The following is a 14,272-nucleotide window of genomic DNA, read 5'->3' on the forward strand; positions in this document are numbered from 1 at the left end:
ATTCTTAATCTTATATATACGTTATACTAATTAAGTTAAGAGTCCTCCTATACCACAAAAGAGGGATACATATCACTTGTAACCAATTATTAATAAATAAATTATCATTTTTACCTTGTGACATATGTCATTATTTTTGTTGGTAGGAGGATTAGTAGGATGATTTAGTAGGAGGATATATCATTTCTTTAACATTTTCCTTAAGTTAATTACACTTACTTCTCTATTTTTCAAGAATTTAAACTTATCTCTCCTTGAGGAATAGTCAACATAATATATGTATAAAATTAAGAGGGATTTATATAAGTTTAAAATATGAATGAATGATTTATATAATTGCACTAAGAATCATGTTCATGTAATTTATTATTTATGCTATTATTTTATAAGCCCAATACATTATATGCCGTATGTGTTAGTAGAGCAATCTACTAGCTATTTTTCATATTTCTACTAAAAAGTAATAAGCAAATTTTCGGGTGTGTTTGATTGGTCCTCAAAAAGTAAAATAAGTAAAATGATCCCAAAGTATCAAATATGGTCAAATGAATCATTTTAACATATTTTATGACACAACTATTTTGATTTATATTTGTGATTATTAAATACAAATTTTTATTTTTTGGGATCAAATTGGTACACATGAATATATGAATTCAATATTCACTCTTTTTATCGGTTAATACATGGTATTCTTACTCTTAGTAGTTACAACAAGGCAATAAAAAAGATATAATATCTGCAAAAATGTGTACAACGCTCAATATCTATATGTTCCTGACCCACTTATTATTGGCAGGGTATTTGGACCCAATTATTCAGTTTCGTCAAGCCAACAAGGCTGGAACAGGGCCCTGCAAAAATCTACAGAAGCTAAAATATATAAATACTATTCAAACTATTAATTTAATTCAAATCCAGGACTGGATGGAATAATTGCACTTGAAGGAGTTCACACCACTGATATGTGCGAAGATATCTGAGGAATCAACCATATTATCTGCATCTTCTTTCACAACTATCTGTGAGTACAAATTGCATGAGTATAGGATTAGGGACTTATACCATATCACATCAAATTAAAAAATATTTTTTAATCCCACAATAATTCATATTGCAATGACCACAACTAAAATTAATCTTGACCGCAACCAAAATTTAATATACTCTATTGGAGTATGGCAAATTGAACAAAAAAATTCAATTATGGGTTAATTAAATATTTGAATATGACATGGGAATCTTACATCTTCTTCATCTTCTTCATGATTGCTACTAGCTTGTCTATGTGTCTCTCCAAAGTCATCATTCTTGGCAAACCTTCCTCTAACACGAGGTCTGCTATCTGCCAGAGTTTTTCGGCAGGCATACTGCATATTTTCATGCACCATTAGTTGAAAACTTTAACAATATGAAGGATGCATGGTTAATAAGCTAGTAAATATAAATTTTTATAAGCAAATATTGGTATTTGTAGTGGGTGAGACTTCAACTCTCCTTATCAATCAATTCTTTAAATTCTTTACCTCGACCATCTGAACATCCTTATGACCTCAAGCTAGTAAATATATTTAATATCCATGTAGATGTATAACAAAATCATAAGGTTTCAAATTTGTTAAGAGTAGCTTGAAAGAGTACCTTAATTTTCTTGCTGAAGTTCCTTTCATTTCTTTTCTTCATGTATCTATGAATCTTTTCTTTCCTTTGCTCAACAGAAAGTTTTCCAACCTTTAAGTTTGAGTCCCCCAAGTTTGAGATTTCTGGTGCCAAAGTGCCAGAACTCCCAGCCCCAGCTGTTAGTTGCTGACTTTCAGTACTAAGTGCCTGGGAGACAAACTACAGTCAACAATTAACAATTAATTTCTCTTATTCCTTATTCATCACAAATAGGAAACATGTTAGCACACTCCTTACAAAACTGTTAATAACTTTAATTAGAGACTATAGAAAGGGATATACAAACAGAGTCACCCATGAAGATATTCTTTATAATGATGCTATTCATTATCCTTCTTTTAATTTTTTTTTATGCTACTTTTTAATGCAGGTGACTTATAAAGGGAAACTGATATGCTATATGAGAACTTATAGGGCTTCATCTTCTTAGAAATTTGTTGATATGACCTTTCACCAAGAGTCTACCTCTGATATAGCCTCTTCAAAATTTTAAGAACTTTACTGCTACAACCTTGGCAGCATCAATGAACTTTCTAAGCCTTAGAACATTCTTTACTATTTTCCTACTTATGAATACATTGAACATTGAAACTGAACCTTTTCTTTGATTGTTTTTCTTGATTTTTAACTATTAAAAAAGATTTGAATATCAATGATTTTCCATGGACACGATTTCTGATAGAATTCTACGATGTACTGAACCCTATATAGAACAAAATAGGCTCGGTTGTTGGTTATTGTTGTTTAATGATTGTTAACTAAAAACGATCATGAAAACTTAACTATGTAGTTTGAAAATTGCACATACCTGAAGGTCAGGTGGGTTAAACACCCTCTGAGTTGAATCTGTACAAAATATTCCAACATTTACTCCCTGGTAGTCCAATTCTTGTGCTTGCAGTTCAGAAGGCAGAAGAATGTTCCCACCAAATAGCCCGGAACTGTCAGTAGACAAGGTAGTAGTAAGATTCCCAGGGCCAGGAGGCATGTACATTCCCATACTCCGACCGAGATAAGAGCAATTTCCTGATGGAGAGTTAAGAGGGATATAAGAAGGGATGGAAGCTATGCAAATATCATCAAAAACTGATGGTAATGGAGCTCCCATCAAAGGTGCAACAATAGGATCAGTTGGATACTGAAGCAGCCCCTTCAGAACTGATCCTGGTGATAGTTGGGCCTGAGGCTGCATGGTAGAGAAATCGAATTGATCCTGATGAGTTGTGACCGGGAGAAATGAGGGAACAGTGAAAGATGGAGATGATGAGAAGTCTATCGAGGCAGAGATGTCAATGTCAATATCTTCTTGCGAGTCGAAGATAAGAGACAGGTTATTTCTGTTTGTCGCGATATTGTTGTCGATGATGTTGGTGCTGGTTGCAGTAGGACTAGTTGGGGTGGTGACGATGTTGCTAATGCTATTGATATTATTATGTACATCTATAGTTGGAGATATATTTGTTGCATATGATGTGTTCTCCTCATAGCAACAATTTGAGCTGGAAGTAACCTCAGAATTCTGCACTGTATCTGAGAACAATTCGGGGTCACAAAGTTCCAAAATTCGAGTACTAATCGGGCTTGAAATCTCATCCTGCATTGAGTGACACAAAAGAAATGTAAAGAACATGATTACCAAGAAACAACTTGACAGAAACCTGAGAATAATTTCAAGGAAGACCCTTCTTTATAAACCAAACTAGAAACGTGATTCGTGATAGTTTTTTGATGATGGGTTTGAAATCTGAATCCAATCCCTCTTTTTTGATAGTAATGAGTCTTATCTGACCACTTAGAACAGAAAATAAGTTGCATAGTTTGAATTTTCTAAAGCTAATATTCTCTAACCAATTAGTGGCATTTCTAAAGTGAGTAACCTTCCAATCAATGTAACAGTATCTGACACAATACTACTAGATCTATGTCAAGAAGAAAACGAAATAAAATAAAATAAAATTGATGTACAAAGCCTCAATAGGGCATTCTACATATAACTCTGTTTGGTTGCATAGTCCAGTCAGTTTCATACATATTTGGAAATAGACAGATAAGAAATACTCCAAAATGGGTGGCTATTTTGGGTTATTTATTGTATAAAGAAAAGTGCATCTATGCCTTTATGTGAGATGTTGGAGCCAATGTTACCCAATGTTAATATGAAAAAACACTGTGAACTTTGGAGGAACCTCATGCTATGTTATTTTTGTTCAATATATGGAAATTGTCCTTAATGAGAATTGAAAGCCACTTAAAGGAACCCCATAATGTCATGCTATCAGTGTGAAGTTAACTATATTTTCATCAAGCCCCTTTCTCCCTATCTAACTAAATAAGAATATCAAAATTAGAAAAGCTTACACAAGAAGCACAAAAAGATATATATTCCACAAGGAACCGAAAGATATGTACAAATGACTGTCACGGAAATGCAACATTAGTTTACAATGTTGCCCTTATGAAATGACATTAATCTTGGTGGAAAATTGTTGTCTTGTATTTGATAATATCAAAATGAGAAAAGCTTAGTTCTCACGGTGTCTCTTGATTCCTTCTTATTTCAAGTGAATAAACAATATGCTCTCCAACTATATAAATAAAGGAAAGAAAACTTTCAGTCCTACAAATTGTGAGGGAAATCCTGGAAAAAAGAATTTGAGGGTTCATAGCTTCTGGGTTTTCACTTTTCTAGAATAAGCTATAATAAAACTATCTTCAACTTAGCTCTTGGAATATCACCATATAAGGGGAGTTATATTATTCAGACATATTAGTTAAATTAAGATGAAACATGTAACAAACATAAACCATATTTTTTTCATGATTGTGCACTGTTATATGTATACCACATTGACATTATAGCAACAAATTTCAGGTTTATAAAGCATAACATGTATACTCTGCCTTATAAACTCGAAAAGTGTATATGGTGTGGCATACAAAATTTTTTTTTCATTCCTTCGTGCTCCATGCTCGGAAAGAATGGAAGTGAAGGACAGGAAAAATCATTGATCATAATGAATTGCACCCAACAAAAAAAACCTGATTCTAAAATATGAGAAACTAAGAGAACCCCAATGAAAAAATCAACCCATTATATTGCCCACATAAAATTATCAAGTTCCATACTATCACATAATTCACATGAAACAATTTAGGGTTGTAACACTTAATTATCGATATTACATGACACAAAGCTAGCTGAGCTGCAACACATGCAATAACATTAATATAATAATAATGAATAATTAAAACTAAATATATGTATGTAAATGAGATAATTAACAAGCTTGAGGTCATTACAATAGGGAGTTGCTCAGTCTGTGGCGGCGGCGGCGGAGGGTGGATAACATCCTGCAACATGGTGGTTCTCTTGTACAGAAAGGAGGGAAAGAAAGAACCCCAAAATTAAGAAAGCTATATATCTATAATATATGTATAATATATACTTAGAAGTTATAACTGTATATAATTATAACGTGTCATCTTACACCTGTGTTCCTCAACTTGAGAAACAAGTCTGGTAACTAAAACAATGCAAAACAACACTCCATATATACAAATTTAAGACATAAAAGACAACAAAAGAAAACGACACCACGACAAAGAGAGAGACAGAAAGAAAATATAGAAAGAGAGAGAAGTTAATATGAGTAGTTAGCTAAGAAATGGGATGAGTATGGTGTCAAAGAGTTAGAAAATTAGTTATGTGCATATATAGAGAATGAGGTTATAACATAGAGACGTCAAGCCTGGCATTCGCGGGCGTCAACGCGAGAGTAAAGGTGGGCCATCAATTGTCTGCTTTGGTGGGGTGAAGTGGCAAGGACCTAAGTTCAACTTTTTTGTACATATTAAGCCAATTGAAAATTTGGATAGGTAGAGAAATTGGGTTGACCAACCCATTTTTAAAAATAAAAATATGTGTTTAAAATCTAAGCACCGTGGCTCTAAAGTTTTTTACATTGTTATTATCATCCATCGTTGATTTATATTATTTTTATTTAAGAATTAACAATGATTAATATATAAATGATAAATGATTTATTAACAGTGTAAAAAGACTTACACTATTTGTATATGCATATTAAATCCTTAAAATATATACTATATAATTATGTTAACATCCAGGATCCTCTACCCAAAAACAAATACTACAAAAAAAAAATAATATGAAATAATATTTTTATCCTTTTATATATTATGATATTTTATCATTGAAAACAAAAGATAAAACAAGAACTCTCCTCTCCATAGAGGATGCTGGTTCAATAACGTAGTGCAGGCTTTTTTTTGGGTACATAGTGCAGGCTTTTTTTTGGGTACATAGTGCAGGCTTTTGTTATTCAATTGTTTATTTGTGTCATAAATAAAATAGTATAAACAATAATTTACAAAAAGAGGTATTAAATAGGATTTCTAGATATTTTAAGTCATTATGGAGGCTAAACAAAAGTGGAAATAGGTTAGATGTAATATCCCCAATCCACTAATCAATCAATACAAATAAAAGTGTAACGCGTACTTGCATACAGAAGGGTTAATTAATTATTTTAGAAATCAGAGCTGATTTAGGGAAAGATGTTAAGCCCTTAAATAGAAACATGCATTAAAAAATATTTCACTATCAATCACAAAAACTATATATCTCAAAGCACCATGTAATTTAGTTGTGTAAGACACCACTAGATCCCAAAGGTCGATGATTCGATTCTTAGGAGTGACATTTGTTGGGAGGGGCAACTACAAACCCTAAAAAAATTAGTTCCTTACCAAAAAAGTTAAAGGTGAGAGAATGAATATCTTTGATATTATAAAAAAAATACCATGTAAAATATCTCATGCACAATTACGTCCCAACTGAGATATCTATACTACTATATAATGTAAAATTTGTCTAAGGGGTATATAGGTAATTGAAAGCGTAATTTCTATATCTCAACCATACCTTACTACTATATAAATGCAAAATATGCCTAAAGGACATTCAGGTAATTGAACATGTATTCAATTTTGTAACATATACATGGCAAATAATTTTGCAATAATTGGATAAAAAATGGAAGGTTGTATATGATTACTTTAAGTTACTTTTTAAATGGAGAACATATTATGTTCTTTAAAACTCTCAAAAGCTACCAACGAGTGTTGGTTCAAGTGATACATGCTTGATTTCCCTTAAGTAAGGTCTCAGGTTTGAGTCTTATCGATGGAAAAATACCCGTTGAGAGAGTTAGCCTCACATACTTGTGGATGTTCCTAACTCGGACATGATTACTTCCAGTGCGAGGATACTTGTGGGAAACAACATAATATCAAGTAAAGAAATCTCTTGTGCTATAAGAGTATTGGACATAGCCTTTGGTAAACAAGAAGGTGAACTAGTATAAAACCTATGTTTACTTTCTCTCTTCTATTTACTCTCTTACTTTTACTTGGTGATTTTTCTGCTTTATTCCTGCTGCAACAAACTCTCATTTTTCATAGTAAAAAATTGGCTTAATAAACCAAACAACTAATTCTCACTCCTCTTAATTGTCATCTAATACTTACAATTAGTATCAGAGCTTAGTTTGGATAAGTTACTCCCACAGATCCTAACACTTTTGATGGTCTCTAAGTCTTTTCTAGTAGAAGGTTCCGATATTAATAGACCTTCAATTTTTATTGGGGAAAATTATGCATTCTAGAAAATTATAATGAGAATTTTCATAGAATCTATAGACTTAGATATATGAACTCAATAAATGAAGGTCAATTCATACCAAGCATGGTTGTTAATGGGTTTAAACAACCAAAAGCAAAATGTTCATGGACAAATGAAGAGAAAATTAGAGTCCAATTTGACCTTAAAACCAAAAACATTCTTACATTGGCTCTAAGAGTAAAAGAGTTTTTTAGTATGTCAAGTTGCAATCTTCTAAAGGAATATAGGACTTTCTAGAAATGATACATGGAATTGAAGAAGTACAAAGGTCTTCCACAAACAGTGAACCATCAACATCGGAGCAAGACTCCACATGCTCTAAATGCAGAAAACCATATCATATTCAAGACGATTGTCCTGCCTTACAAAAGAAAAAGGCTTTCATAAGAAAAAAGGATAAGAAGTGCAGAAATGTTAATGCTGGTTCAAATTCAGAACTCCAAATTAAGCAACAAGCACATATTTCTTGGAATGGCTTCACACAAATCAAATGATGAATATGAGGTTAGTAACTCTGAACCAAATGATACATGTTCAACTTGACTTAGCCACCAAGCAATAATTACATCATGCATGACCTCACTTGATAAGGCCTCTAAGAAATTTTCAAAGTAGCCCACAATAGCCTGGTCAAGTAGCTAACAAGTAGCTTTGGTGAGTCAACAACATGCAACTGACTAAGTTGCTTGGCTAGGGACCAAACCCATGCTAAAGGGTTTGGTGCGCCTGATGTGGACCAAGAGGGTCAGGTGGTGACCTGGTTGCCTATAAGTAGAGGCCCTCTTCCACCATTCAAAATACACTTCCATTCTTTACTTCTTCTCTCTAGAATTCTTGCACTTTGGGGTCACGGTTCCAAGCTAGTTTTTAGGTAAATCTTGTAATTTTCTCTTAGAGTTCAAGAGGAAAGGAGTTGGTAAATGTGATACAAAATTTAATTTTGTAATCTCATTTGGGTCCAAAAGCATCTTATCCTTGGATAGATGGCTCATGCTCCTACACATTGATTTGGATTATGGTGTAATATTATTTCTTTTCTTCATTTGTATCATATTTTGATTTCAATACATTCAAGTTATTACTTTTGGTTAAGTTTTAATTCTTTAAGAAGTTCTTGATGTGGTTTTAGCTTGATCACCTAAAACTTGATTTAAAATCCAAAAAGGCTTCTTCTTAAAGTGTTGACAAGTGAACTAAAAATTCTTAGTTCACTTGCCAATTCAAAGCATCTATTTTAAGCAACTTGTATTCAAGGCTAAACAATGTTAATGACGCCTAAAGTAGGATGTGACAACCTGATCCGACGAGTGTCAATTACCCATTGTTTAGTGTATTATGCAAGGTTTGAAAAATCATCTTATCATACTAGGACACTAGATAGGAAATTTACAAATGATGTTTGGAAAATCAAATAGTATAACACATAACTTGCTAATGTTTTAAAAAATCATTTGAGTCTAGAATTAATTCCATATTTCAAAACGATCTTCTCCTCAAGAATTTGTGAATATTAGTTTATATTTTCTTAGTTAACTTTTATGCAACATAACACAAAATCACCAAAAAAGTTGCTAATCATTATTTTTGCTATAAGATGCCTATATGATTTCCTTCTAATGCAATTCCATTTGGTTCGACACAACCTATACTATGCTACAATTGAATCTTGAAAGGGATGCAAGTGTAAAATAGTAAAGTATTGACTTATAAATTTTATTTGTTGACTAAAGATTCCTAAAAACATAAGTTCAAACCAATTCATGGTTTGTAACTTTGTACATAGGAATAATATGCAAAAGTGCAATCCAATTAATGGATTGTTACTTGACAATAAAAGAGTGATGAATAATAATCTAACCGCTAACATTTATTTTCTGTCATTTACTTTCCGCAACTAATATTTACTTTCAGTCATTTACTTTCTGCAACTAACATTTACTTTCTCTCGTTTACTTTTCCACAACTAACATTTATTTATTACTTTATTATTTTATTCTTTATACTAACCCTTCGAAAGAAGTGGTACGTTTAACTACTAATTTTATTATTTTGTTCTTTTTATTATTCTTGGATACCAACCTTTTGTAAGAAATGATATGGTTAACTTAATAAAAAGAGACCGACCTTTATGTCATGGTTAAAAGGAAACCGAAAAGGGAGTAAATAAATAAAGTCACTAATTAAATAAATTGTTCATCACTCATCACTCTAATAATCAAGTAAAATAAACTTGCAACAACTCAAATTAATCTCTCAACGAAGTGACACATTTTGTTGTTGAGGGGGCAATTCCCATTGTGGAAATCCACTTTCAATAATATGCATGCTTCTTAATGTTTCAACTGTATGAAATTGATATTTAGAGCTTGATATGATTGTTTAACAAGCTTTTTAATTGAAAAAGACTTGTCCAAATGAAAGGTCGATACTACATTGTTCATAAAGAAAATAGATCATCATACTTGTTCAAATTTATGTTGAGGATATTATTTTTGGTTCTACTAATGAGCTATTGTATTATGATTTTGGTAAGATGATGCAAAGAGAGTTTGAAATGTCCAATATGGGGAAATTGAAATATTTCCTTAGACTTCAAATCAAACAACTCAAAGATGACATCTTTGTTAGTTCAACCCAAATATTGCAAGGATATGCTAGAGCGCTTTGAGAAGGATGAATGCAAAGAAATTCCCGCTCCTATGGGTTCTAGAACATACATTGATACTGTTGAAGTAGGAAAATGTACTGATATTTTAAAGTATCATGGTATGACCAGCTCTCTACTTTATCTTACTACAAGTAGACCTGATATCATGTTCAACGTGTGCCTTTCTGAACATTATCAATCAAAACCTAAAGAGTCAAGTCTTACTATTATTAAGAGAATAATAAAATATTTAAAAGGCACATTGTGTCGTATTGAAAATAATTTCCCCATTTTTAGAAACTTCATATTCTTCCTTCAACCCTCTATAAACCGTGGTCATCCCCTCCACTTTGAAAAACTTCTTTTCTTCACTGATTTGACTAATTTTTGAGTCGACTTCTATCACATTTTCAATTCTAAACACATTGCCACCATCATTTTCTATTTAGAGTACTAAATCAAAAAACCCCAATTTATCAAATCCTCAAAACCTAGAATTTTCAAAACTTCAATTTCATGGCTTCTTCATCAAAGACCAAGGAGCAATATACCAATGTGTCTAAAAAAGAAGCAACAAGCTTATTCAGAGGCTAATCCATTGGATTTGGAACTAATTCTTGCAAACGATGAGGAACATGAAGCGTTCAAGGAAAATTTTCTATGGAGACCCATTTTCGCTCATAAGTTTGGTAAGCTACACTTTTTCGAGTCTGATGATTCCATTTTCCCCACCATTCATAGGCAACAAAATAGTTTTTATTTTTGTGAAGAACATTGTGCCTACTACCCTCAACTTGTGAGAGTATTTAACTACAATTTTAACTTTAAGAGGAATAAAGTATTTACCTATGTAAAAGGCATGAAGATTGGCTTAGACTTGTGAACCTTGAGTTCAATTTGCTATAACATACCGTTCACAGGAACTATAGTGGAATCTGGCTTTCAATGTGATGTAGAAGGGTATAGTAAAAATGAATTCTACTACTCTATGTGTAGGTTTTCTAAGAGGGAAATTGAAATGTATAAGAAAAGGGCCTTAGGTGAAACTGGAATGAGTAGTGATATCCTCTCTATTGGAAATCTCAATCTAGAAGACTGTTTGCTTCATTACCTTATAAGTTATGTTATATTTCCCAAGTTTTCAAATGATTTACAAATTAGCGGTATGGAACTACAACTGATGCATGATCTTAAGTATAACATTCCGATAAACTGTACTTTAATGGTAATGAGACAAATGTGGACTTCTAGAGACACTCAAAGCCCTTTACCTTATGCTATCATCATCACTATCATGCTTTAGCATTTTGGTGTTTCTACTATTGGAGAGTCCAAGATCAAACTCAATACTTGGGATAATAAGATCGATGTGAATGTGATCCACAAGATGGGATTCATTCGAGACCCCACTGGTATGATCTGCATGCATCAAAGTGATCAACGTGATGCTCGTATGAAAAATCCTTCTACTGACCCTCCTACACCTCAACCCTCTACATTCCATGCCGAATCATCTTCATCTACTTCCATACCTACCAATCAAATAATCATGGATGAATTATTCTCGCTTCGACACTAGATTACCAAAAGGAAGGATGTTCTTGATGCTAAGAATCAACAAGTCCAAGTGTAACTTAGACAATTATAAAATCGGTTGGACTACATCGATCTGAATGATGATAGTGATGAGTCAGAATCTTAGAGTAGTTGTTGTCTAGGATTTCCTAGCTATTCTTTGATGTTGGTAGTTAATGATCTTGTTGGATATTTTTTCTGTAATATTTAACTTTCATTGATGTTTTGCTGTGTATAAACCACTTTTTATTTCAATGATTATGATGCTATGTTGCTTCAAATGATTCTATCCTCTTATAACATTTACATTATGCATTTCATATTCATTATTCCGACCTTCGCTGAGTAATAAGTCATGAACACATCTTGTATTCTTGTTGCTATATATATGTATATAATGTGCTGAAAACTTGGATTCTCCTTCTTTTTTATGAAGTTAAAAGGGAAGAAAACTTGGATTGTGTTTTGTCTAAAATCTCAATGGGTTTCATTCTAATCGTGTCCCACCTTCATGTAAGGGTATATTGGATGGTTGGAATCCTATTTAAAGGCATTGAATAATCCATTTTGATCATCCAATCTTTCACACATTTCACACAATTTTCATATACAACTCTACATTTTTTCATGCAGCTTTTGTTCCAAACTTTCAGAATTTTCTGAAGTTGCATTAAATGCTTGTTTTAAAGTTTTCCAAACTTAAACACATCTTGAGTATTGTATACTAAGTGTATAAAGAGAAAGAAGATTTCAACTTATAGCAATTTTATATCTTGTAAGGCAATCATTGCCCTAGAAAATATTCTTCATCCATTGTTGTAAACTTGTCATCACAAGGGTATGGTGAGAAGGGGAAGAGTGTACTTGGAAAGATTGTTTTTCAAGGGTGTGAGGTATTAGTGAGTGTGTGATGTACAAGGTGTCTCGTGGAGAGAAATTATAATTGTAACTCATAATATCAAGTAATGAAATATCTTGTGCTGTAAGAGTACTGGACATAGCCTTTGGAGGATAAGAAGGTGAACCAGTATAAAATATCTGTGTATTTTCTCTCTTCTCTTTACTCTCTTACTTTTACTGTTTTTATTTAGTGATTTTTCTGCATTATTTTCACTGCAACAACTCATTTTCATAGCAGAAATATTTTCCAAATAAACCAAAGAACTAATTCACCCCCTCTTAGTTGCCATCTAATACTTACATTCATCTCTGAGTCTATGAGATTCATCAAAGGGTAGTTTGTTCTAATTGTTTGTGTATGATTAGCACATCGTAGGTGCAAGAAATTTTGTACACATCATTTACGGTTGATTTGTAAATTTGTCCTTTTGAGGGTGTGAGGAAGCCAGAAGTTAAGAAGAAATCCTAGGCTGCAGCCAATGTCCAAGAAGTGGTCTCATTGAGTATACTTGGTTAGAACTGTTGAGGAGCGATTACAAGCTAGGTCCAAGAGAGTTCTTGGTGGAAGAAGTGTTTTGTATAAACATTTGATTTCTTCTAGTGAAGCAAATCTCTCAAGATCAGAAGGAGACGTCTAGATGTAGATTGCATGTAGATTAACAATCAAACCATGATAAATCAGTTGTATCATCTTCTCTCTTACCCTACTCTTTTACTTACAAGCAACTATCGTATTTTCGGTTTATTTGATAGCATTCATTTAGAGATTATTGCATAAGTGAATCTGATCTTTAATCACTTTAAGTAATCTATTGAAGAGCATATTAGATTATTTTAATCACCACTTTCTTGCTGCATCATGAACCAAAAGATTTTCAAGGAATCCATAAGATTAGTTGATTAAGCCTTCATTTAATCGATTAAGTTCAGCTCTGTGTTAGTTGATTAAGTAATCATTTAATCGATAAAAACCAGCAGTTTTGAGATTATCTTTTGTATTTCGAATCGAGTATAATGGTTATTTGAACCACCTATTCACCCCATCTAGGTGAAGTTAGAGCCCTTGTTAGCCAACAATCTCAACAAACTCTTTTCTAAAGATCTAGTACTTGATTTACCAATGATCAAATTTCAAGTGGATAGAATTTGTGATTCATGCTAAAAGTGAAAATGAACTAAAAGTTATTTCCCTCCGATTAACTAGGTATCCACAATAAAAACTTTGCGATTACTTTATATTGACTTGTTTAGACCATCTTAATTTGTGAGCTTTGGTAGGAATTACTATGCGTATGTTACTGTTGATAATTACTCCATATTTACACGGGCATTGTTTCAATCTCTTTAAAATCATGCCCACATGTTATTCATAAAGATTTCCAAGGTTATACAAAATGAAAAGAACCTTAATGTTGCATCTATTCATAGTATCCGTGTTGGTGAATTCGAGAATCATGAAATTGTCATATAGTGTGAAGAACATGATATTGCACATTTTTATCACGTAATATAACTCCCTAAAAATGGAGGTCTTAAGAGGAAAATTTTATCTCTATAGGAATATGCCAGGACCATGCTTAATGACTCAAATCTCGCACACTATATTTGGATGATGTAGTTAATATTATTAGCCACGTGATATGATTCTAATTAGACCTATTCTCATGAAGACCCCTTATGAGCTTTACAATGTATGCATGTGTGCATGACATCAAGCTAATCCTAAGTACTCGCGTATGTCTATTGCCAAATGGATATTAAAAATC

The 14,272-nt window shown here is 32.6% G+C and overlaps 1 protein-coding gene across 2 annotated transcripts; it reads right to left on the reverse strand.

Moving 5' to 3' along the window:
- Positions 1 to 713: 713 nt before the first annotated feature.
- Positions 714 to 5,312, reverse strand: LOC109337094. Of its 2 annotated transcripts, none has more exons than XM_019573973.1 (5): positions 4,981 to 5,312; positions 2,489 to 3,274; positions 1,642 to 1,827; positions 1,248 to 1,370; positions 714 to 1,022 (listed from the first exon to the last, which is right to left on the reverse strand). In XM_019573973.1, the coding sequence occupies exons 1-5, from the start codon at positions 5,038 to 5,040 to the stop codon at positions 912 to 914; spliced, it is 1,266 nt and encodes a 421-aa protein (XP_019429518.1). In that variant the 5' UTR covers positions 5,041 to 5,312; the 3' UTR covers positions 714 to 911. The 2 variants fall into 2 exon arrangements, with proteins under 2 accessions (XP_019429518.1, XP_019429517.1); XM_019573972.1 differs by having other exon boundaries at positions 1,642 to 1,839; positions 4,981 to 5,310.
- Between the last annotated feature and the right edge of the window lie 8,960 nt (positions 5,313 to 14,272).

This window comes from Lupinus angustifolius, unplaced genomic scaffold (assembly GCF_001865875.1).
Source record: "Lupinus angustifolius cultivar Tanjil unplaced genomic scaffold, LupAngTanjil_v1.0 Scaffold_1_1096, whole genome shotgun sequence".
NCBI lineage: Eukaryota > Viridiplantae > Streptophyta > Magnoliopsida > Fabales > Fabaceae > Lupinus > Lupinus angustifolius.